The sequence below is a fragment of the Seriola lalandi genome, unplaced genomic scaffold (assembly GCF_002814215.2).
Source record: "Seriola lalandi dorsalis isolate HSWRI2012SDOR001 ecotype SW California unplaced genomic scaffold, Sedor1 jcf7180002054585, whole genome shotgun sequence".
NCBI classification, from domain to species: Eukaryota; Metazoa; Chordata; class Actinopteri; order Carangiformes; family Carangidae; genus Seriola; species Seriola lalandi.
In genome coordinates, this window is record NW_019525138.1 from 1,312,981 (window position 1) to 1,339,125 (window position 26,145).

The 26,145-nt window shown below is 41.0% G+C and overlaps 1 protein-coding gene across 2 annotated transcripts; it reads left to right on the plus strand.

The window, feature by feature from the left end:
* The first annotated feature begins 482 nt into the window (after positions 1-482).
* On the plus strand, positions 483-26,145 carry LOC111664358 (signal transducer and activator of transcription 5B-like). 2 transcript variants are annotated; one of them, XM_023418907.2, is made up of 20 exons: positions 483-646; positions 1,271-1,475; positions 1,703-1,837; positions 2,684-2,840; positions 4,557-4,646; positions 4,860-5,037; positions 5,550-5,680; positions 7,617-7,768; positions 8,067-8,222; positions 9,328-9,507; positions 9,749-9,836; positions 13,770-13,892; positions 14,151-14,243; positions 18,102-18,308; positions 18,468-18,562; positions 18,668-18,810; positions 18,958-19,113; positions 19,353-19,404; positions 19,795-19,902; positions 21,100-26,145. In XM_023418907.2, the coding sequence occupies exons 3-20, from the start codon at positions 1,710-1,712 to the stop codon at positions 21,221-21,223; spliced, it is 2,361 nt and encodes a 786-aa protein (XP_023274675.1). In that variant the 5' UTR covers positions 483-646; positions 1,271-1,475; positions 1,703-1,709; the 3' UTR covers positions 21,224-26,145. The 2 variants fall into 2 exon arrangements, with proteins under 2 accessions (XP_023274675.1, XP_087033399.1); XM_087177273.1 differs by having other exon boundaries at positions 1,706-1,837.

The following is a 26,145-nucleotide window of genomic DNA, read 5'->3' on the forward strand; positions in this document are numbered from 1 at the left end:
CATAACTTTTTTAATCTGCCCTATTGCCGTCTTTAATCCTGATTCATTATCAGACTGTCTTAAACTCATTAGGTGTATTTATATACATTAATAAAAGTCTAAATGCAAACGCGACCACACAGATGTGTTTTTGACACACAGCTGGGCGCGGGCTGGGGGTGGGGCTCCCAGCGGAAATAGGAGTACTGGCAGGGCTGCATCAAGTTATCTGAAGTAAGCATGGACACGACCGGATTTAGAGGGCTTCTACATCTTCATTAAGATTATTGTTACAATTATTGGGCGAAGACAACAACAAATGTCAAGTAAATTTTTTTTGTGTAGTCTATTATATACAGAGAAGTTACGACAAAAATCATGGTCTGTTAAACTTATATTACACATGTTATTAATGTTTAATAAAGCTTTTAATTTGACATTTTAAATCGGAAGCTGTCGTTAATACTGTCTCTTGACTTGATGCAACAACAGCTGCTTTACCAGAAACCAGAGAGCGTTAAAGAAGTTGGCGATGTGACATGCACGTCAACTAACGCGTAAGAGGTTGAAAAGTGGTGTGTGTTTGTGTGTGTACGTGTGTGTGTGTGTATGCTGTCCGCTGCGTGCCCACGGTGTTGCTGTAAGGTGCGCTGAAGTTGCTTAAAAGGTGAGTTAAAGACGTGGCCGTTAACCACTTGTGGAGCATGAAAGTGAAGTTGTAGTATCAGTGAGCGCTCCTACTATGCTAGCTAGTAGAGTAGCTTTCCTCCGCTAGCTAGCCAACGTTACGCTGTTTTGCCCCAGAAAAGTAATAAACGTAACGTAATTTCACCATGTTCCCGCTCAGCATTTGAACATATGTTCAGCAAAATTCAGTGGTCGCCATTTGCAAGTTTCTCCATACAATTTTTTTGTTTACCAACGAGCCAATCTCAATGTACAGTAATGTTAGCAAGCTAAGCTATGTCTCAAAGTTGTTGGGAGTGAAAGCTTCCTTGCTGTTGACCAATGCGTTCCCGCTGTCTTGTGTAGCCTGAATGAACCACTACTGGTAATCTTTTAACATGACTTTTCACAGCTACGTTACATGTTTATATGTTGGGTTAGGGTTACTGAGTAATTTGTTATTTAGTGTTAGTAAATTTAGGGACATGAAGAGGAAGGTGGTGTTGTTACTGCACCTGAGTACATAGACAAATACTTGTTTTATTCTCTAGTAAAGAGAAGCATTACTGTAGAAAATGGTGGATCGATTCTAAATTAATTCATATATCTCTGCTTTTTGTGTCAGTGTGCCAAATGGAACAGGAGGTCTCTGACAAATGATCTGAAGCTGAATTGTGGGAAGTGCAGCTCTTTGCCATGGTGAATCAGGAGCACTTTTGGAAGCATTTCAGCATTTTGTAAGGACTGTAGGTGTAGTACTCATCTGAAGTGATCTACTGAGATCAGCAGGGACACTTGCATCCCATTGGAACTGCTCACTATTTTGGCAGGTATTGCTTTGTATTTGTTTTTTGACGACTTATGATGTTTCCTGTTCTCAGTAAAACAATGCGATAACTCCTCTTCACTTCACCTTAACTCAACTTAACTCTCACTCTACTGTAAAAAACTCTCCCTCTGGTCATCTTGCTCATTACTACTCTTGCTTACTGATCCTTTCCCCTTCTTCCTCATCCTGTCACTGTCCTCTTTTGCTGCCATCCTCCTGCTTCCACAGCAGCACCATGGCAATGTGGATCCAGGCCCAGCAGCTGCAGGGTGAGGCGTTACACCAGATGCAGGCACTGTACGGCCAGCACTTCCCTATCGAGGTGCGACACTACCTGGCCCAGTGGATTGAGACCCAGCTCTGGTATGTTTGAGACCTTTATTGTTATTTTTCATTGTGGTGGCACCCAGACTGTGGGTTGGATCATGGATTTTTCAATGGCAATATTAGTCTCCTTGGATGTAAGATCCCTTTTGTCTTTAAATTTCATATATAATATAATATGATATAATATAATATGATGATTGCTAATTGGCCAATTTAACCTTCATGGTTGCCCCAGAATATTATTCCTGTCAGGCTCTTAAAACCTATACAACATTAAAACCAACTTTAACACCCCAACCCCAACCCTACTTTGTTTTGTTACGCCATTGTCAATCATCACAAGAACAATAACTATGTCAGTACTCATGAGGGTGTTACATTGACCATTTACAGATAATTCTGGGAGTGTAGTGCACATTTTAAAGCTGATTGTGATTTGCATGCAGGTAGAATGGATCCTAAGCACAGTTTAAAAATGAAGCCCGAGCACATTTCACCTGTCCTTGTGTTCGTACAGTGGCTTCCAATTACTTTTAGAATTGATTCTGAAATGTATTCTTAGCCTTTAAGACTCTGATGGAGCTTATGTCTGGTTACATCACAGAGTTAACTTTTTTTACTAGCTTATCTCACTTTACTTGATGATGCTCATATGTGTTATTCTTATGTGTTGTATTTGTTAAATTTAACTATAGGTGGTTCTTTTATCTGATTATGTTTATGTCGTATGTTTGTTTTTTTTCGCGTGCTTTGTGCCCTTGTTTTGAAAGTGCAATATAAGTAAAATTTATAATTATCACCCTGTTAAATGAGTTGAATTTAATAAGAGTTTGAGTCGTGCCTTGGATTGGTTAGAAATCTAAAAATGTAATTGTTTTGCAGGGATTCAGTGGAGTTGGACAACCCAGCAGAGGAAGCCAAAGCCAAGCGTCTGCTGGACAACCTGGTGGCCGAGCTGCAGAGGAAAGCCCAGCTTCAGGGAGGAGAGGACGGCTTTCTGCTCAAGATCAAGCTAGGCCACTACGCCAGCCAGCTCAAGGTACCAGTCAGCTACTGTGAGACAAAGGAGAAGTGCCCTACGCACAAACAATTGGTGCAGTTAATGTGAAGCAGGTTTCAAGTGACTCCCACTGAACAAAAACAAAAAAACCAGGGTTACGGTTAGTCAACTTTTTTTCTGAATTATGTCTAAGATAACTAGTAGTGTACGGGACATGGCTTTAGTTTTTATCTGTGAACTTTTTTTTTTTTGGCTTTTTTATGCCTTTATTGATAGTACAGTAGAGAGAGACAGGAAATGGGGAGGCAGAGAGAGGGGGAATGACCTGCAGTAAAGGGCCGTCTGATGCGGGATTAGAACCGGGGCCAACTGCAGCGAGGACTGTAGCCTCTGCATATGGGGCGCCTGCTCAACCAACTGCGCCACTCGACGCCCCGGTCTGCAAACTTTTTAACTGTAAACCTGTGTCGACTGATCAGTAGTTTACTACTGCTATGTAAGATTGAACTGTCAATTCTAGTACCGTGTGCACTTATGTAACCTGACGTGTCAGATGGTTTGTTACACAGAATCACCTGGGAAGACTTCATTGGAAACTGTTTAGAAAAGACGCAGGTGCTTTTGAAAAATACTTGGCAGGTGATTGGATGAACCATCTGTCTATCACTGTCTAACTTCAACCAATCAGATTCTGTGCCAAAGTCAAAGCTAAGCCAAAGCTATTCTCTTCTCTTTTTTCAGTGAAAAAAATATTCTCCAGTTCTGATATAACTGATGCTATAGCAGCATCCATGCTAACTTCTTCTTTAGGAGCCGCCATTGTTGTTAACGAACAGTAGCTTCTCACTGTCGTCACGCCTAATTCACACTGACCACTGACAGCAATCACACAATGATTGGCTAACAAACTGTGTGTGTGTGTGTGTGTGTGTGTGTGTGTGTGTGTGTGTGTGTGTGTGGGGTTAAATCAATTAAACCTGCTATAACTCTTGAATGCTTCATCCTATTACAACCAAATCTGGCTGAGGGAGACCACAAATAAGACTTCTGATATTCATGCAGTTTTTGCACCAGGTGGCGCTATATTAAAAATATATAAAGAATGCTTGATGTAAATTGCAATTACTACCAAATAGTAATGGATTTACTTTAAAATGTCAAGAATGATTAGCCATATTAGCTTGTAAACAGTTTGTCAATATCATTTTTAGTTAATGAGTTAGGATTTTTTTTTATTAGGAGTATAAATTCACTAAAACTGTAAATGCAAGAGATTTTAAACTTGGCCTAATGACTGAGTTGTCCCTTTGTGTACTGATGACTTACTTTAGGTCAAAAGTACACTGTTGTTGTGGGTGTAACAAAGAGTGATTAAGAGAAATGCATCTCACACTGTGGCTATGTCAGGGTAAATAAATAGTCTGTAATAGTCTATAAAGTTTGATGTTTTTGATCTGCTACATATTGTTTCTACATGGGCCTTTAGCAAATGTTCTAGGATCTATTATAGGTTATACATAGGCACTAATGAATCACCTATGATATTTATTTTCACATTGAGAAATGTAAGCAGGTGTGCTGCAACAAAAGAGCAAAAAAGAGCAAAAAACCCTTTCTCACTCACAAGAGCAGAGCAATGAACATGGCCTGGACGGAAAGTACTAAGCTCTAAAATTAATGGCCACATTGATGGTATGCTATTGAGTTTTTTCAATTGATTAAATTAATGATTTGCCTGTGTGTGTATCTCTGCAGAGCACTTACGACCGCTGTCCTTTGGAGCTGGTGCGCTGCATTAAACACATCCTGCACTCAGAGCAGAGGCTGGTTCAAGAAGCTACAAATGTAAGTATTGGAGGGGTTTCTGATGTCTCATCATTTGCAGGCAGGAATCCTGTGAATCCATATGTCAATGATAATAATAATAAGGGTTATTCACAAACAATAAATTACACATACTAGTGCCATGATATTGGTAGTACCAAACTGTTGGGACAAAAAGGGAAAAAAACAGGCAAAAGGATTTTGATGTTTTAATTATTAATGTTTTGTGTGTAGGCCAGCTGTGGGACTGGGACCCAAGCTATGGACTCCCTGTCACAGCGCCACCAGCAGATCAACCAGGCCTTTGAGGAGCTACGTCTGGCCACACAGGAGACTGAGAACGAACTGAGAAAGCTGCAGCACAGCCAGGAGTACTTCATCATCCAATACCAGGAGAACTTGCGCATCCAGGGTGAGGACGATAGACACACACACACACACACACACACACACACACACACACACACACACACATACTGATACTGATATGGACGGATACACACAACATTACATCCTCAGTATATGTTTAGTATATTCTGTGTCCCTGGCCCAAAAATGAGTTTCTACCCAACCTAATACTGAATCCACATCTGCAACTCTAAGCAGCACAGAACCCACTGACCATTCATTGGCCATGTGTGTAAGGTAAATTCAACAAATACAAAATAAATATATATGAATATTTTTCATCCCTGTTTGAGCCACAGAAAGAAAGAAAGAAAGAAAGAAAGAAATAAACTGAAGTTGTGATAACAGCCTAAGATTTAGCGTTTTATGTCAGAAGGACAAATAGGTTCCAGACATCACCAGCCTGTTTGACTTGAGAAAATGACCTGCAATTAGGGGCTGGTTAAAATTCTTCATGTGTTTTGTGCTGGTGGAGTTTCTAATGTCCTGACTGTTCCCTGCTTCCTGCTCTGTTAGCCCAGCTGAGCAGCCTGTCTTCCCTGCCTCCGGCCGAGCGCACCCAGCGGGAGACCACCCTGCAGAGCAAAAGGGCCACTGTGGAGGCCTGGCTCGCCAGAGAGGCCAGCACACTACAGAAATACAGGCTTGTATGAACATACTACACGTGCCTACACACACACACACACACACACACACACACACAAACACACACACACACCATATACCGTAGCTCTGCAATAATACAGACTGGCAACGATACACAACATAGACCCATACTGTACTGTATACAGTTTGAAAAAGTTAGAAACCTGCTTTGTTTTCATTCATGTTTACTTGTTTGCAGTCTTCTTCTTCACTGCCTTTGTTGGCACATTGCTTTGTTTCCTGGTGAAAGTGTAAAACCATTGTCATGAATGTGACTCTTGTTGCCCACATGTATGTGCGTTGACTTTTTTAATGCATTACACTGAATTACACTCATGACTATTGTATAATTCCTGCCCATATTATTTCCTAATGTCATGTCCTTCTGCGCATAATATAATTCCAGTTTAGAGATAATACTTTAAATATACATCATGCTGTGGTTGATTCAGGAGTTTCTTTCTATAGTGAACAGCAAAACAGGACAATAAACCAAATAAATACATTTTGTTTTTGCCTTGTAGGTTTTAAGTTTATTGTAGCAAACCGCAACTGAACTAGGACAGACTTCACTGCACGTAAATAAGGCTGAGAATGATTTATTGAGAATAGATGCAGAGTCTGACTGTTAAAGTCAACTCAGAGTCGGGGAGCAGCGGAGGAAATGCCTATGTGAAAACATTAGATATCCTCAGAGAAAGTAAGTTGGTGATATGTGAGTTACAAATCCTACCGCACCATGGAGTGTATATCCTGCCTGGTGTCAGTTGATTTCAGCCTTTTATCTGTTTGCTTCTCTCCTACTCTCTGTGCTCACATAAAGAATATTTTAATACTTCTGAATTCCTAATAAAACTGCTCTCACTTACGTGTCTTTTTTCTGTTTCCGTCGTCGGACAACGGAATAACTATGAAATAGTCACTGAAACACAGCCCATTAAGACTGCATGTTAACCAGCAGTCACTTCCAAGCTGCTGCTAAAATCCTGATTTTATAACCATGACATCGCCTGACAACATCACCAAACACACAAATTAAAGACAAAGACTGTGCTGTGATTTTGGCTGTAGTTACTAGTAACATGATCACTCAGAGGGAAAGTTAGAAACTCATTCATGTCTGTCATGTGCTGTACAGTCAGTTGGGTGAGAGGCTTAGAAAGGTGTGCATGCAGAGGGCTCGCAGGGCAATAGTGACGACTCTCCCACAGAAGGTAGCTATGGTTTGTCCAAAAAGTTGCTTAATTTGTCACTAGGTGCAGTTTTGAGAAAAAGTTGATCAAGGGCTCTGAAAAGTTTCTATATGTAGCAACAAAGGCGCTAAGCTGGCAAAACTGCCTGTAAACGGCCCAATGAAGACATAGTAGAAACTGTTATCACCAAATCATTTTGAAACTCCAACACCTGGCTGGACAGCCTACCAATGCCATAACTTCATCAACAAGTCAGCCAGTCAGTCAGTCAGCAACACTGGCATTTATAAGACTGGCCCTGCTGTTGCGGTCCTGCCAAAAGGCGTAGCTGTGTAGTCAAGAAATGTGAGTCGACAGCCCTACCAAGCCTACACACAAGCACTGATGAAACCACCTGTTCAAGACTTCGGCTAATATTTCCTGACATACGGTCTTCTTCTTGCTTGATGAATGCACTTTCAAAATGCACAATTTCAAAAGTTCAGCAGCAGAACACACTGTTTTTTGTGCTCCATTACTTTTCAGACATGCACAACATGTCTTAAAAAAGCCTTACACAAAATTACAACCCTGACTATTATTTGCAGCAAGTGATAATAAATATCTACTTTTAAATCTAAATCAGTCTCCACATGTCCTACTAACTGCATTTCTCCCTGTATCATTTCTTTTTTTGTGAATGTTAACAAACTGAATGGCACATATGTGAATGTTCCTCAGCATGTGGCTGGTGGTGTGCTTGCAGGACCTGTCAGAACAACACCAGAAGACCCTGGGCCTGCTGAGGAAGCAGCAGACTCTTATCCTGGATGAGGAACTCATCCAGTGGAAGAGGAGGCAGCAGCTGGCTGGAAATGGGGGTCCTCATGAGGGGGGACTGGATGTCCTCCAGTCCTGGTACATACTGGAAATGCTTGTTAATCAGTTTGGCTTCCGTATTATATTACAGAGTGGAGATTTTATTAAACAGTTTAAAGGTGCATGATTTTTTTTTGTGATAGAGGAAAGTTTGTGGAAATGTTTTCGTACAATTAAGGCACTGAGGTTAATAAAACATTCATCTATAAAAACAAATATAAACATAGGATTTATATGCATAAATAAACTCACATAGAGGAACATCTAATGATTTTCCCACCCTCTCCTTTACCTTAATGCTATGGTGGTATCTCCACTTCGTCTCCTTTGCCACAAGGTGTGAGAAGCTGGCTGACCTAATCTGGCAGAACCGGCAGCAGATCCGGCGCTGTGAACATCTAACCCAGCAGCTCCCCCTGCCGGGGCCGATGGAAGAGCTGCTGAGCAAACTCAACAGTGACATCACTGATATCATCTCTGCCCTGGTTACCAGGTGAGAATCTAGTCTGCACCTGCTTGCTGACGGCGCCTGTGGACTAGAGTTAGATAAGGCAGTGCCCCCTGGAGTATCTTATGCGGCTACCCCTTGTATACCTGGAGCATAAACTGTGATCTCAGTAGGATTAGGGCCCAGCCAGGCGTGAGTCCACTCACCACTTCTGATTCAGAATTTTTTTTTTTTTTTTTTTTTTTCGGGCACTGTGGTCATAGCCTGGGTGAGGTGAGTGTCTGACCCCAGGATTGCATCTTTTGCAGTTGTAATTCACTGCTCTTATTAGTTCCGGACCTCCAGTTGTCATTCGTTCCACATTGGAGTGAATGAATTACTCTTTTTTTCTAATTTATTTTCTTTTTTGTTTAGTGGAATTTACTGAAGTACTACTATTTACACTACATTCAGTTTTATTGTCTGATTTTTACATCACTGTGACAAAGTCATTTCCCCTGTCAGATATTTTAATCACAGAAGCAGTGAAACATTTTTGCTCTTTTTTGTTTTTCTGTGTTGTTATACATGTCTTACCCACTACTTCTCAAGTACTGGACATCAACATATATTGTTTTATTGGTCCATTTATTTCGACCAAAACTTTGACTTCTTCTACCCCTTTTATACAGGAGATGCATGCATGATGCAGGGCCATTGAATTAGCATTCATCCTCTGTAATCTCTGGCTGTCACCTTTATCTGTGCCTCAGTTTGCAGTGTAGTTCCATATCTACACTGCAGCTTAACCACAGCATTACACCAGAATTACATTGCATAATTACCAAATTAAAAGTTGAGTTTCGGTTTGAGTGAGTATAGGATGCAGGGCCGATACTACCGGCCACTTTTGTCCTTGTATATCCGGAGTGAGAGTTGTGCCTGTTTTCATGCCAGGAAGTGCATTCTCTGTGGCAACAGGATTCTGTCAGTCTTCTCCCTTCTCATTGGTACTGTTGGTGGTTTTCATAGACAGAAGCGCTTGTCCCAATACACTTTGTTGATACACTGAGCTAATGCCCATACATGAACATCACTGCCTAAGGATAATGCTAATGTTATCAGGGGAGAAAATGTTGACCAACTCATCGTGTCATTGTCCTCTCTTCAGCACCTTCATCATTGAAAAGCAGCCACCCCAGGTGTTAAAGACCCAGACCAAGTTTGCAGCCACTGTACGCCTTCTGGTGGGCGGAAAACTCAATGTCCACATGAACCCACCACAGGTCAAGGCGGTCATTGTTAGCGAGCAGCAGGCCAAAGCTCTGCTGAAGAATGAGAGCACACACAGGTGAGGTGCACATGGCAGCATGCAGACTTTTCCATGAATCCTAAAGGCTGTCATATGCCATGGTAATTGATTAATTGGCAGTAACTAGACAAAATGTTTCATTGTGGTTTAGTTGTCATGTAAGATTAACAGATGAAATGTGTAATGTGTCCCCCTTTTTTGAAGAGATCTGCCGTTACAGTAAATGAGAATGTGTTAAATCATTTCTAGCTTTTCTGTCATCTTTCTTTTGCCTTTGTAGTGAAAGCAGTGGAGAAATCCTCAACAACAACTGTGTGATGGAGTATCACCAGGCCACCGGCACCCTCAGTGCACACTTCAGAAACATGGTAAGCTCTATTGGATTTCTTTTAAGGAGTGTAAGAGTGATACAACATAGGTATTTTATAAAACATCCACCATATATATATATACAATTTTTATATTGAATTGTAGAATTGTGTTGCAAGTAACATCATTTTCACATGATTTGGCTAGAAACCCCATGTAGGTTTGTAAGGTAAAACTTAACCAAAATGTGGCTTTTGCGTCCAATAACAAAACCTAAATTAGATTTTGTGTATCACAGATATCAATTCTGGATCCTATGTTAGTTTTCCCTTATATGCTCCATGGGGGTGGCACTATTTTCAGCCCAGCATCTTATCTCTTCTTTATACAGACAACATACCTTCCAACACCAACACCACCTAAACCTTCCAGTACAGCCTAATGTTTCTGGTGTACTGCTCAATACAATGGGCCATCTATATTGATTTTCTTAAGTTAAACTCTGACAAGAGAGGGAGCCTTACTATTGACATTATCAGCATATTCTCATTTATTTAGGATTTTTATCTTGTAGCTGAAAATCTTGGCTTAATATTTGATCCCTACATCCATTTCAATTAGCTTAATAATCAGCTTAATTACATTGCACATATTCACCTGCTGCTTATTGTGATTCCTGCTGTGTTCTTTTTTACCAGCACCAATCAAAAAGCCTTAGAAACAAAACAAAGCTCTTTTGCAAGACTTGAAGGGATCGCTGATATGATACTGATATAACTGTGATACTAACTATAACTGATATGAAAATGTTATTGCACGACTTTAAACGGCCTGACACCTAACTAAATCACCTACAGTCATGGCCAAAAATATTGGCACCCCTGCACTTCTTTCAGATAATGCACCGTTTCTCCCAGAGATTTGTTGCAATTAAAAATGCTTTGGTATTCACATGTTTATTTCTTTTGTTTGCATTGGAACAACACAAAAAAACCAGAGAAAAAAAAGCCAGATCTGACATCATTCCACACAGAACTCCGAAAATGGACTGGACAAAATCATTGGCACCTTTTCAAAATTGTAAGAAACAATAGGATTTCAAGCATGAGAGGCTCCTTTAATTTGTATTTAAACTCACCTGTGGCAAGTAACTGGCAAGGTGCTGGCAATATAGAAATCACACTTGCAACCAGTTTAAATGGAGAAAAGTTGACTCAACCATTGTGTTTGTGTCTGTCTGTACCACACTGAGCATGGAGAAAAGAAAGAAGAGCGAAGAATTGTCTGAGGACTTGAGAACCAAAATTGTGGAAAAGCATGGACAATCTCAAAGCTACAAGTCCATCTCCAGAGATCTTAATGTTCCTGTGTCCACTGTGCGCAATGTCATCAAGAAGTTTACCGCCCATGGCACTGTAGCTAACCTCCCTGGACGTGGACGGAAGAGGAAAATTGATGAAAGATTGAAACGAAGGATTGTTGGAATGGGGGATAAAGAACCTCGATCAACTTCCAAACAAATTCAAGCTGACCTGCAGACACAGGGTACAACAGTGTCAGCTTGCACTATCCGTCATCTGAATGAAATGGGATGCTATGGTAGGAGACCCAGGAGAACCCCACTGCTGACAGAGAGACATAAAAAATCCAGACTGGAGTTTGCCAAAACTTACCTGAGGAAGCCAAAATCTGTGGACAGATGATACCAAAATATAGCTTTTTGGTAAAGCACATCATTGTTCTGTTTACAGAAAAAGAAATGAAGCCTTCTAAGAAAAGAACACGGTCCCTACGGTCAAACATGGTGGAGGTTAACAGATGTTTTGGGGTTGCTTTGCTGCCTCTGGCACTGGATGCCTTCACTGTGCATGGCATCATGAAATCTGAAGACTACCAAAGAATTTTGGAGCGCAATGTAGGGCACAGTGTCAGAAAGCTGGGTCTCCGTCAGAGGTCATGGGTCTTCCAGCAGGACAACGACCCAGAGCATACTTCAAAAAGCACCCAGAAATGGTTTAAGACAAAGCGCATGAGAGTTCTGAAGTCGCCAGCAATCAGTCCAGATCTAAATCCCATAGAACACCTGTGGAGAGATCTCAAAGCAGCACACAGCAGTTGGGAGAAGGCACCCTTCAAATGTGAGAAAACTGGAGCAGTTGGCAAAAGAAGAGTGGTCCGAAATTCCAGTAGAGAGGTGTCATAAACCCATTCATGCTTACAGGAAGCGATTGATTTCAGTTATTTTTTCCAAAGGGTGTGCTACCAAATATTAAGTTGAAGGTGTCAAGAGCTCTGTGTGGAATGATTCAGATTTGGCTTTTTTTCTCAGTTTTTTTGTGTTGTTCCAATGCAAACAAAATAAATAATTTCAACAAATTTCTGGGAAAATGGTGCATTCTCTGAAGTGCAGGGGTGCCAATATTTTTGGCGATGACTGTAACTGTGAAGACTACCTTCATGTAGTCTGAGATCTTCAAGCACCGATCTCTCAGCCAACCCAGAGGTAAAGCTCAGCCAGGGATAAGTGAACCTGTCTGTCAGGGCCCTGACACTCTGGAATCACTTACTTGAGGAGACCCACTCAGTTCAGACAGTTCCAACTTTAAAATCACCATTCAGATCATGTTTCCCATGATTTTATCCATTTTACTGAGTTGTTAGTCTAAGCCTGTCTTGTTTTTATTCTATATTCTACTGCTCTATTGTTGATGTCTCAGGTCATTTTTGCTTCGATTTTTGTGTTTATATTGTAAAGCACTTTGTTATATTACTACTATTACTGATGATGGAAGACTGCACATTATGTCCTTTGTGGTTTTCTGAACGAAACAAGACAAAACCCTTAAACGACCCTTTAAAAACCAAATTGAGATGGTTTTTGGTTCTTAAAACCACAAATATATCTTATGAATCAACACTTCAGATAAAACACTGGAAAAGTATAAAATATGGGACCTTGAGTAATTTAGTTACATCAGATAAATACCAATGTTGCGTAAAGCGGATCTGAGAATTTACCCTGAGAACTTAAGTTTCTTGTACATTCAACAAGAGTTGCTTGCTTGAATATAAAATTGTGTAAAGCGAAAAATGATTTATTTTCCTTGGCAATTGCAGAATGTCTAAAAGATGATAAATTAATATTTTGTAGGCCTACATGTGCAAAACAGTTGAGCAAGAATAATACCAAACCTGCAACACTTACAAGGTTGTCATCATTATGCATATCTTAAAGAAATAAATGGGGTCCCGTACAGCTACACGTGGACTGACAGCAGCAGATGATTCAGCCAAGTACAGCACATCCACTTTAATTATCACTGTGAGCACAGGCAGGATTGAAAAGTGAAAGTCTGCTCACTGATTCATTTTCAGGGTTTGTGTTCTGCAGACAACTGGTTAGTTAGTGTTCACTCCCCGACAGGGACCGACTGAGATACACAACAAACACACACAGAGCTCAGATGAGTCTTTTACAATTTATTCCTCTCATAGATGGGATCTCCAGATTTTCTACGAGATAAACAGCTAACAATCCTGAGTCACAACACACCTGTAATCTAAACTGTAATTAGTCACATTTATGAGAATGTTGTGACTCAAGGTGGCTCATAGCTTAGCTTAGCTTAGCTTAACCTTCATTTTCAATTTTAACAAACAAAGTAGACAGTTTACACATTGTGCAGCCTGAACTGAATCACTTACAACTAACAGCCTCTATGTAACATTTAGCACAGATTTACATGTTTACTGAGAAAAGATGCAAATTCAAAGATCAATTTTGGGATTTTAAGAATCGATATTGGATTGTTTAGATAAGAATCACAATTTAACAGAAAATCTTTTGTGTTTTATGTCATCATTATCAACAAATTCCATGAAAACCAACAATGAATTTATCCTGTTAACAAGTATTGTTCCTGATATAGTTTATTGTAATAAAGTTATATGTCTCTTATAACTTATCATGTGCTTGCTGTGTGTGTTTACAGTCCCTGAAACGGATCAAGCGTTCTGACCGTCGAGGTGCAGAGTCGGTGACGGAGGAGAAGTTCACAGTTCTGTTTGAATCACAGTTCAGTGTCGGGGGCAACGAGTTGGTCTTCCATGTCAAAGTAATCACATGGAACATTTGATCTTTTATACCAGTGAATAGCAGCCAAAGGACTCTGGGTGTCTTGCTTGATTTTTGAATAGTTAGCTTTGCTACTGACTGTGGCTGAGTCCTTTGGAAGAATTGAAATACTAGCCAGTATTCATCAAGATTATGGCTTTGTCTAAGCTTTCTCTGAATATTTTCTAGCATTAGTCTGAATGAGTCCAGAAGACTCTTCCTCTTTAATCTTGAACTGTCCCTCTTGTTGTGCTTGCAGACCCTATCGCTGCCTGTGGTAGTGATCGTCCACGGCAGTCAGGACAACAATGCCACGGCAACAGTCCTGTGGGACAATGCCTTTGCTGAACCTGTAAGTTGGCTACTACTTTTAACCCTTAACATATGGTATTGTCAAAACTGCAAATAATATGTGGTAATATCAAAAATATAAATAGCAAAATAAAATCTTAGACAGTCCGCAATTCTCTCTCTTTTCCTTCTTTTTAAAATTTAAAAAAAAATTTTATTTTGAGGGTTGGGGTAGACTGCGTGACCCTCCACCAGAGGGTGGGGGTTATTCTGCCCAGTTCTAAATTCTATGAACAAACAAAGTCTTTCAGGTATGTTGGAGATACTCTGACTCTGGTAGGAAAACGTGTCTCCTGCAGTGTAGACTGGAGACCAGAGTCACATTGGATTGCACTTGAAACAGGTGTACTCGCTGCATCAGAAACAGTGTTTTCAGGTGTTGGCTGAGGTGAGCTGGTGGGTGTTTCTGGTGCTGGTATCTGTTTCTTCGCAGGGTGCCCCTTGGTATATGATGATGTAGGACCTGGGCGTGCCTGCTGAAGATACCACTGTGCCCCTCTCAAGCATGTCTTTGACCCATACACAGTCACCTGGTTGCAGATGTGGCATGTCTCGTGCTCTGTGTCTGCGATCATAGTTTTGGTTCAGCTCTGTATTTATATATATCCATCCTGGTTTAAGCTGAGATGGAATGACAGTAAATGGTGTTCTGATTTTCCTCCCCATGAGAAGCTGTCCATTCGCAGCACACTAGGCCATAAGGGCGAGATAGGGATCACTGGATTTCTTCAGTAGACTTTTGATTGTCCACGCAGCCCGTTCAGTCTCGCCGTTGCTCTGTGGAAAATGGGGACTGGAGGTCACATGACTGAAACTCCACTCTTGTGCAAACCTCCTGAAAGGCTCAGATGTGAATTGTGGTCCATTGTCTCAGCATACCACTTCTGGTATTCCGTGACATGCTAAAATAGATTTGAAGTGCTCAATCACAGTGTTCTGATGTTGTGTGTGTTAGTTTGGCCACTTCAAAGTATCTTGAAAAATAGTCCACAATGACCAGGTAATATTTGTTTATTGTTGAAACAGATGTGCTCCGACAGTAGACCATGGCCTCGCTGGAAACTCTGTAGGTTGCATTGTTTCTCTTAAATTTGTTCTTTTGCGACTGCATGTGTCACAGTCCTCTATCAGTTTTGTCAGCTCTCTGCTGAGGCCTGGCCACCATACTGATTGTCTGGCTCTCTCCCCACATATGGTGATTCCTAGATGGCCCTCATGAAGTTTGGTCAGTGTGTCTGCTCTGAGTGACACTGAATTACTATTCTGGAGCTGTACAGAAGCAGACCATTTTGAACTGTGAGCTCACCTGAGAAAGGCAGGTAGGGCTGGAATGCTCTTTCAATGGAGAATTTGTCAGGCCAGCCCTCCATGCTGTATTTCTTCAGCTGATGGAGTAGTGTCTAGTGGAATAGTCTTTTCTGTAGCTGGCAGGCTCGCAATAACAGAGACGGCATACAGGTTAATTTCTTCCTCCTGTAGCCCTTCTGCTGCGATGCTGACAGGGGCTCTGGAAAGCACTTCTGCTGTTGCGATGTCTTTGCCTGCCACATGTGAAATTGTGTAAGGGAACCTCATGAGTCGCATGCGCAGGTGCTGTATGTGTGGTGGCAGTTCATCTAGGGCTCTTTGAACCCAGCAGGGGAATCAGAGATTTGTGATCCGTTTCAATAAGGAACTCTGCAAATCTCTCGCAGGACCCATGTTGTGGCTAGGTTCTCCTTTTCAATCTGGGCATATGGCTGTTCAGTGCTACTGAGGGCTCTCAAAGATTGTGATGATGAGTGATTGAGCACTTCTCAAAGCATGCGCCACAGGTCTCCAGTCTGCATCTATATGTCGCTGGAAAAGCACTTCACCCATCCTGTAAGATTGGGGCATTCTTCTTTGATGCTATCAAAGGCTTGCTACTGTTGTGGCCCCCAGGCCCACATGTTTGACGTTTTCAAAAGGTCACTGAGAGGACGTGTCTTTTCAGCCAGGTGTGGTAGGAATTTTGCCAGGTGATTTGTCATCCCCAGAAGGCGTCTCACTTCACTGACAGTGTTGGGCTCTGTCATGGCCTTCACGGCACTCACCTTGTCAGGATCCGCGCTGACCCCTGATGCCTCGATGACTTGACCCAAGAACCTTACCTTGCTCTTTGAGAACTCACACTTGTCATTGAGTGTCATTCCCGCCTCCTGCAGTCGTGACAGCGTCCTCCGCAGCCTCCCATCATGTCCATCTGACACAGAACGCCTTCCAGACCCGCCAGGATGCGTGACATACATTTCTGGAAGTGTTCCGGTACCTGAGGAGATGAACTCGCCTTGTCAAACTGCCCCTGGGTGTACAGTTTTACTGGGACTGCAGTGACATCCGCTCCAGTGTCGATTTTGAACACTGCTTTGAGATTTCCCACGTTTATGTCTGTCATCCATGGACTACCACCTGTATCCTCTGACAGGGAGCCCAAGAATGCAACGTCATCTTCACTGTCCTCAGTCACTGGCTATGTTCACTTCAAATGTTTTTTTTGTTTTGCAAACTCTAGCATAGTGTCCTTTTTTCCTGCAATGATTGCACACTGCCTCTCTTGATGTCTCCACATCTTTTACACTGTATTTGTCTTTCCTGCTGTGTTTTCTTAAGTCTGTATGCTTTGCTGGATGCTATGCTTTGAACGTGTGCCGCCGCACATGCACGCTATCGAGTTGAGTGTTTGAGATGTCCGCTTTAAAGTTAGTCCTCAAGCATTTCTTGCTGCTTTTTCACCTACTCGCATTGTCGAGCTCTAGTGATGGCCTTATCTAACGTCAGGTCGGGATCCACTTGTAACTGTTCCAAAAAGCGTTTATCCCTCAGGCCCACAACAAGTCAATCCCTCACCATCTCATCATGTAGAGCTCCATATCTGCAGTGCTCCACGAGGCAATGAAGTGCTGTGTGGAAGCTGTCGGCTGATTCGCCTACTTCTTGCTACCTTTGATTAAATTTAGCTTTTTCAAAGATCACGTTTCTCATTGCTGCGAAGTGCGCATCCAGCTTTCTTCTAACTGTGTTGAATCCTCTTAAGTGTAGCGAAACCAGAGTATCCTCTGCTCCTTCTCCCATAGTGTAAATTAGTGCATTCACTTGATTTTCATCTGCTTGCGTTTCCAATCCTGAAGCAACGCGAAATCTCGGTGGGAAAGACTGGAAACTGATTCATGTTGCAGCCGCCTCTGTTAGCGAGCTTTAGCTGGAACTTTTTATGTCCAATCAGTGCAAAAAACACTTGCGCTTAATTGTTGCACTATACAGCCCTTCACACGTTATTTCTATTTCTATTCATAACTTTCTAAACTTCTGACACCATGTTCAGTTGGCTGTTTGTTTGACTAAAATGGGATGTCCAGGGGCTGCCACATAACATCCACAGTTCAATTCCCAGCGAGGGAACCTTGTGTCCAGTCTTTATCTATATTGTAAACTGTAAAGTAATGGCAAAATTGCCAAAAAGAGGCTAAAATGATTATTTGATTATCGTAATAATTGCTAATTCATTTTCTGTTGATCTACTAATCCATTAATTGACTAATCATTGCAGATATAAATTAGAGACAGTATAGCACATTGCTGGTTTTGGTCTTTTCATGAGATTTGGTGAGAATAAGAAACAGAAACTGTAACAACTAAAGCTGCAGTCAATAATAGGTGTGGTACCACATGTCTGTTTTTGACTTATGTTTTCACATCTCCCTGTGGTTTTTCAGTGTCATTTTTAAGTCTTCGAAAAAAAAACTGAAAAGTGTCACTTTCTCATGATTTATCAAAATAACAGTTATGAATACACATTCAGGCTCTGAGCTTCTCTACTTCTTTTCTTATGTCTCCTCAGGGCAGGGTACCGTTCATCGTGCCAGACAAGGTGCTGTGGCCCCAGCTGTGCGAGGCACTTGATATGAAGTACAAGGCGGAGATGCACAGTGGGCGTGGCCTGTCGGAGGACAACCTGGTCTTCTTGGCACAGAAGGCTTTTACAAGCAGCAGCAACAACCCTGAGGACTACCACAACATGACTATATCCTGGGCCCAGTTCAACCGGGTGAGGCCAGCTCGTTGCACAACATATTGCTCAAGACTAATATCACTAAGCCATAGCTACAAAATAGCCCTGCTACATGCTGATGTGATTTTACAGTAAACTCGTTACTACTGTGCTTTTATGTGCTATATCCTTTGTACTTATGTTTAATTTGTACAGGAGAGTTTACCTGGACGCAACTTCACCTTCTGGCAGTGGTTTGATGGAGTTGTAGAGCTCATGAAGAAACATCTCAAGCCTCACTGGAATGATGGGTAATGACTCATGCTGACTTTTTTTGTACAAACAAGAAACGACAAAGCCAGTGCATTCAAGAGTTAATGTATAAATATGTCTGTGTGTTTGTGTACTGTTCGCAGTGCCATCCTGGGCTTTGTAAACAAGCAACAGGCACAGGACATGCTGCTGTCCAAACCCAATGGCACCTTCCTGCTGCGATTCAGTGACTCTGAGATCGGAGGTATCACCATTGCCTGGGTGGCTGAGAATCCCAACAAACCAGGTACTGAACTGCTCATAAAGCCTTTTATACTTAGTTTGCATGCACAAGTTAGTACACAAGTCATCTCTATCTCTGCAACTATGACAATATATCTAGCATTGGTAAATGCAGTGATTGTAACCTGTGGTTGCTCCTGTCTTTGGCTAGGTGAGAGGTTGGTCTGGAATCTGTTGCCTTACACAACCAAGGACTTCTCCATTCGCTCCCTGGCTGATCGCATCAGTGACCTGAACCACCTCCTGTTTCTCTACCCTGACCGACCCAAAGACGAGGTTTTTGCCAAGTACTACACTCCCCCACTCTGTATGTATCAGCAGTACTTACTTCTCTTTAAATTAACACATCACCGCTATGAACAAAATACACACATCTGAAAACAAGATGACTTCCTCAGTGAAATAAAGAATATTTTGTAAAGATGAACTCGTGTTTATAGTTGTATGTAGTAGTTGTAGAAGCCTTTTAAAAGCTGAAACCGGTAGAACAAACTCAATACCTGGATGACAGGTGTCATTACTCATTGCATTATGTCTCTCTTGCAGCAAAAGCAGTGGATGGATATGTAAAACCACAGATCAAACAAGTTGTGCCAGAGTAAGTGGTTCTCACAAACACACACAAAGTGAAGTTGCATTCGGTGTATGTATCCCGGAAAGATGATGGGCCAATTGTCCAGATTAGACTAGATTAGATTGAACTGTAAACCACTCAGACACCTAAGAGACAGATGTTTCTTGTCTCTGTCAAGATAGTTCTATATGACTGACTTTATGTTTTGTTATCTTTGCTTTAGAATTAATTTGGAGACCACTCCCACTTGGTACTGTGTGACATAACTGCACAACATGTCGAAGAGTTGTGATTAATTGTAAAAAAAAAAAAACAAAAACCCAGGAGCAATTAATCAAATAGCAATTGATTTGTAGTCAGTTTAATGCTCATAGATGACTATATGAAGTAATGTGTGGCACATGTCTCTGGTAGGTTTACCACCCCCAACCCTGAACCCAGCGGAGGAGCTCCTACATTCATGGACCAGACAGCTTCTCCCTCTGTGAGCCACCCCAACAACTTTGGTGTTTACCCAGCCATGTAAGCACACTCCTTTACTTTATTTAGTCCATGTCGCAATCGCAATAATTAACCCAAATTCAACCAATCCCCTCCAATCCTCCAATCACCACAACTTGTCTGCATATTTTTATCAAAAATCGTCATATTTTCCCACGAGTTGAACCAATCATACCAGTCCCTGCGCAAAACCTTGATGCACGTCACCAAACTCACTTCCTTTTTCTGGTTTTGAAGTATGTTGTGAAGCTGCAGACATGTGTGACATTAACGTCTCACATCTACCAACAGACATTACTGGTAAAGTCCCAGTAAAGCAATTCCCTGATGTTTTGCACAAAAGTGGGGTTACATTTTGTACCGCTTGCAACATTGTGGTGGAACCACAGGCCTGGAGCTGCCGGAGCCACCGGAACGACGCTCCGCTACTGTTTTTCTCCAGAGGAAGTACATTTCTACAATTCACATGATCCGGTTGATATTTCTATGCAGTTTAAGCGGTTGAAAATCCAATCATCACTAAAGCATATGTCATGAAGAGAGCTAATAAAACAAATAGTCAAAATTGTCATATTGACATTTACTCCACCTATAGTGAGTTTCAGTTCTTTGTTTAGCTGTCCAGCTGACAATTTTGCTCTTCAGCTTCAATCTCACCATTTTCATAGTGCTTTCACCCACAAGCAGGCAGCAATTCATAGAGAAAATCTCTAAGAACCCACTGTCACTACCTGGTCAGCAGCAAACAGCTGACAGACACAGTTAGAGAGCAGCTGGTGAACATAGTGGAGCATTTAGCAGCTAAAGAGACAGATTTTTTTTTCTCAGGCGTTAGAAACCAAAAAAGAGTTAAAAGAGAGGGAATACTGGAATTAGATTCATCAGCTGGACACATGAAGGATCATGTTTGTCTGAACGGCTGGATCTGGAAACAAACAACTGTTTGCTGAAAAGTTGGTCAAATGAACTTTAAAGGTAATAATCCTTCTTCAAGAGCTGTGTAACAACTGCTCATGTAAATATGTCCACAAACACAGCTCAGTGTTGTACAAACAGAAACAAAAGAAGAAAGTAGAACTGTAGAAAGTAAATATGAGTTCTGGAAAGGGTCTTAAAGTCAACAACTGTAACAAATGTTAGACACAATGAAATATATCCTCCCAACTTTTGTTCCAATGAACCTTCTTCTTGAAACTCTCTCTGCTCGTGTCTTGTCAGGAGCGACACCATGTTGGATGCAGATGGAGACTTTGACCTCGAGGACACGATGGACGTGGCCCGTCATGTGGAGGAGCTGCTCCGCAGGCCCATGGCCAACCAGTGGAGCAGCCAGCAGTCCTGAACCTGAAATCTGAACCTGAACCCGCTGCACACCTTCAGGTCATCTCCATCTTATCCAACCGCAACACTCATACCTTTAATTCTCCCCAGACTGCAAGAAATTTCCTGTTTTAATCAGTCCTTCTGGCAGATCCACATTACAATTCACCATTCATCTCTAGCTTTAGCTGCACACAGGAGTTTTGGAAGAGAGCAGGTCCAGTAATGAATAGCCGTCCAAGTCTCTGTAGAGACAGAAAACCTGTTTTCAAGAGTCAGTGTTCCTTGCATTTTGACAGAGGCTGGTGTTAATGTCCTCTCCCACTTCTCAGAATTTCTCAGAATGGTCATGTGGAGTTGGTTTGAGACAAAATGTTGAACTACAGTTAGTTTCTATGTAAGTTTTCCATTCAAATGTGCCTGTTGAGGTTTTAGGCGCCAACATGTTCACATAAAATTTCACAGCAGACAAACTAGCTTCTCTTAAAATCCTTTCCATTTCCTTCTACACAGCTAACATTGGTTAACATTGGCAACTTCAATCTCTTTTCCATCGTAGAATATATATATTAAGTATTATATAGAAAATTCCTATTAAAAAGTAAGTAAGTCTTAAACTAAGACTATGTAACTTTTGCTGAACATCAGCAAATGTGAAAACCAGAAGTATTCACAGGATGATGGCAAATTGAATTTTCCTTCATTTCCAAAGTTTCTGTTGAGTCAGTTGCTTTAAAGATGTCGTCATCAGTTGGAAAAAAAAACAACAAGTAAAGATCAAGAAACAGAGCTGCAGCTTTGACATTAGCTTAGCTGTGGCTTAAGCTTTGCTGTCACAAAATGAAATGCTTTCCTCAACCCTACCACTGTGCTCTTAGAAGCTGCAGTTTCAGCTTCTCCTGCGCTTTAGTCTAAACCCAGCTGCTGTGTCCTGTACAAACCATCTAACAACACTAGAGGTCAGTCAAAGGTTCTGTAGGAAGTGGGTTAGTGTCTGAATAGAATTGATGAACTAATTAATGCAGACGGTGCCAATTGAGCCTTTGTTTAGTCCCCTGAGGCTGGAAGTGTCACGAAAAAACAAAATCATAGATGTGTTCTAATTAAAAAGGAAACGGTTATTATTGTACAGTCCAGATGTTTAACTATATGATGGTCATTTATATTAATAGTAAAGTGTGATGGGTTATTTTGTGATGATCAAATATACAGTTGTTTCAGTGATAATTCTTTCTTCAGCAGTTAGAGAAATTAAATGAACGGTAAAATCATAAAACTGAAACCAATTTCTATAATTACCGTTTTCTGAGAATATTGAATGTTCAGCAGTATTATACTGTGTTTCTCTTAACTATCATTATTTTGACACCGCAGTCAGGTTCAGCTCAGTGAGCAGTTTTGGTTTAGCTGGGCCCGTTCTAAACCTGAGCTACGCTAATGAGACGCTTAGTGACACCACTGCCTCGGTGTGTTTACTCTGAGTGTTAATGTTTTCTGTAACATGATCATAGACCACAAGTCATAAAATGAGCAAGCTGACTCTGTAATGTCCGGTACACAGCACTGTTTATCTTAAGTTTGCCAACATTAGCCACGATAAGCTACTGCTTGAACCAGACCAAGTGAGACTGCAGTAGCAAAACCCAGATTGTACTGAACTGAACTGGGGTGCGTGTACTGTTTCATTTCTCATTTCAGAGGTAACATAGTCTGACTTTAAGTACTGAAAAATGGGATTTTGAATCAGTACCTGCTATAATTTGGTGTTTTTTAAAATAATATTTTTAATTAATTGCTTCTATTCCAGCTGTTCTCTGAGGTTCTTGTGCTACACTGCCATCCAGCAAAATGTTCAGTCTCAGGTGCTGTGATTTGGTCAATAACCAATTATTGATTTGAACACTTTGACAAGTCTTGTTGCCAGATTGACTTTTAAATACAAATGTTGGTACAATATGATCTGTCCAATGGTAAAATAATTATCACTTATGTACTACATGTTTCTGGACGACACTTTGCTAAAAACAGACGTTGTAGTCTGTAGTTGGTAAATGCTAAGAACCTTGGTGAATGTTTGTACAACATTTTAGAGATTTGTTTTGGTCATTTAGACTTTATACAACTGTTCTCACAGGATGTCAAATGGTAGAAAACAAAACGCACACACAGAGTGTTAAACCAAGACAACAGATCAGTAAACGGAGGTTTACTTTTTTTCTGATGCCAGTTTTCAGTCCGAACTCAATTCAGCTCATATAACAACTAAACACAGCATTTCATTACTGAAAAAGTTTATGTAGAGAATAATTAATTCCCTTCTTTTATTCTAAATGTCAGATTCCAGAGGTTTAAACATTGTTTAACAATCCGTGTGCAGAGTTTATTCATCTCTTCACTTACTCTAGCAATGTGTGAGCATGTCTCCACACCAAGTTTGTTTACTACTATGTGACACCTGCATCGTCCTCCCTAGAAGCAGAAGTTTCCCCTTTAACCGTAAGTCAGTGTTATGTTTCCTTCAGGACTACAAAAACTATTAATCATGATTTTAACAGAATAATCTGAAGTGACCATTGTGTTGTTCCACGACTCTAACGTACTGTATCTGATGCCTGGTGCTTCACGTCCGTCCAAACCTAAAGTGAGCTTGACATTTTGCCTTTCTGGACCTGAACTCGACTAAAATCTGAAATGGGAAAAAAAAGAATATTTTAAATATGCAACTCCAGCCCGACCACAAACTTGACATGCTGCAGTTTTTAAGAGTCAACTCCAACATCTAGTGTTGCTTTGTGGAAGTGGGACTGTGGCATTTACATTGAATGAATCTTTTGTGTGTGAATATATGTAGTGAAAATGGTGTGTGCTGTATTACAAGCTAAGCTTAGTTATCTGTCAGTGGACTCCACTGGGATATACTCGTACCTCACACTTTGTATGACTTCTGTTAGTCTTCAGCCAGGATAATCAGGACAGCAGCTCTTAAGGGCTGCAACTAACTATTATTTTCATTATTAATCTGGCAGTTATTGTTTTGATGAATTGTTTGATTAGAAAATAGTGGGAAAAAATCACAGTTCTTTACCGTCACAATTTTCCAAAATGCTAAAATATTCAGTTTGCTATGACTTTTGAGATGCTTGAACTATAAAATGTTTGCATTGTTTCACACACTTTTGCATGAAAAGGGACTTAAACAATTAATCAATTATCAAAATAGTTTTTGATTAATTTCCTGTCGATCTACTACTATAATCATTGCACCTCCACAGCTCATGAATCAGTGCAGATCATTTTTTGCAGCATTGCTTCTTAAACCAGAATCAGTCTCAGCTTGATTCCTTCAAATCTGCACCCTTATTATTATGATGATGATGATTATGATGATGATCATGATAATGACTCTGCATAGGAAGCTTTTTATAAAGATTCTCAGTTTTCCTGAAATATCCTTCAGTAAATGTGTCTTTTCTGTGGAGCTACAGAAGCTGTGTCCCAGTTCAGTTCCTTCATCGTAAGCCGCTAAGGCCGAACCAAAATGAGACAGTCTGGTCTACAGAGGATTTTCGCTTTGCTTACCTTACAGTTTTGTTGCAAAGTACAGCTCCTGTCACCCAAGCATCAACCTCCGGGGCTGAAAAATGAAGTCAACATTTAACAACTAACAACAGTTCCTCTAATGACCACTAGAGTCTGGCTCCAACAGTGAGTCAATCCCCATAGACTCCCATGTTAAAATGTCCAACTTTACAGCAGAAATAAACGTGTTTACAGCCTGGTACAAAAACAGTTTTGGTCTCTAGAGCTAATTTCCTCCTTCGTCACACCTGTTTATATAACTCACCTGTTTACATTTTATTAGGGCTTAAAGTTATGTAGAATTGAGGGCTGGACCTCTTTGAGTGACAGGTGGGTGAGCTTATGCTTGTCTCAAACTGGCCCCACACACACCCCACCTCTTTGCCCATATTTGCCTTAGCCAGGAGTTAGGGGTGTAGTCAGACAAGATGGCGTCAGTTGAGCAGCTCACTCCGAGCTTCAAAACTGCTCTTCAGAAACCTGTGGGTGACGTGACAGAGGCTACGTCCATCTTTATTTACAGTCTATGCTGTCCCCTAGCAACCTTGACAACAAGTAACTTTTTTTTCAAAAAAAACTTGAGGTTTTAAGGTCCAGCGCGCAATGAATCTTGGGATAGGTTGGGCCATGAAGGATCCACCTGTTAGATCTCAGGAAAAGGAGGACACATTTGGAGGAGCCTTTGAAATGGGACAACCTAGTCGCGCCGCTGTGACGCGTTCAGTCTTCAAATGCAACCTCGGAAGTACGCGGCCCCTGAATTGGGACACAGCTAGACACTGTGTAGATCCGTCTGTGCCTTGTGGATTGTTAAGGGACAGCACTGTCCATACAGGACATGTTAAAGCCATTGTCATTAACACTGCACTACTACCAGCCTCAACCAAGGAATGTTAAAAGTCTTCACCCACAATGAAAGTAAATACAGTAAACCTCAGGAAAAGACACTGTGAAATAAAGGTAGATGAGTCCAAATAAACCAAATAACACCCGATTACTCGAGTGGAGATGCTTTTCTAACCCTTGTGCTACTTTTGCCTCTTTTACGTAGATTGTTAAATAAAATTGAAACACAAACTTTGAATGTGTACTAAATCAAGAAAAAGCGAACAAGCACTTTGTTGCTCACACCAGCAGTTATTTGATGTTTTTGATAATGCAGAATTTCTCCTGTTTGTCCTTGAATCAACTTAATGTTTGTGTGTCTTCGCTGCTGCCATGTGTTTCCTGGCTTCTGTACAGTCTGTGGTCTGTTTGGGGATTTCTTATTACTTCCATATTGTGCTACATTTTGCTGGAAGTTTGATGTTTTGGTTTTGGGACTGGGAAATAAAAGTTTTTTTTTTTTTAATCAATTGAACTACA

What these genes read in the sequence shown, in the direction of transcription:
- LOC111664358 (XM_023418907.2), top strand. Translation starts at nt 1,710, where the DNA reads ATGGCAATGTGGATCCAGGCCCAGCAGCTGCAGGGTGAGGCGTTACAC. An exon ending in TGGATTGAGACCCAGCTCTG is followed by an intron (nt 1,838 to 2,683) that starts GTATGTTTGAGA and finishes ATTGTTTTGCAG; the next exon opens with GGATTCAGTGGAGTTGGACA. An exon ending in ACAATGCCTTTGCTGAACCT is followed by an intron (nt 14,244 to 18,101) that starts GTAAGTTGGCTA and finishes ATGTCTCCTCAG; the next exon opens with GGCAGGGTACCGTTCATCGT.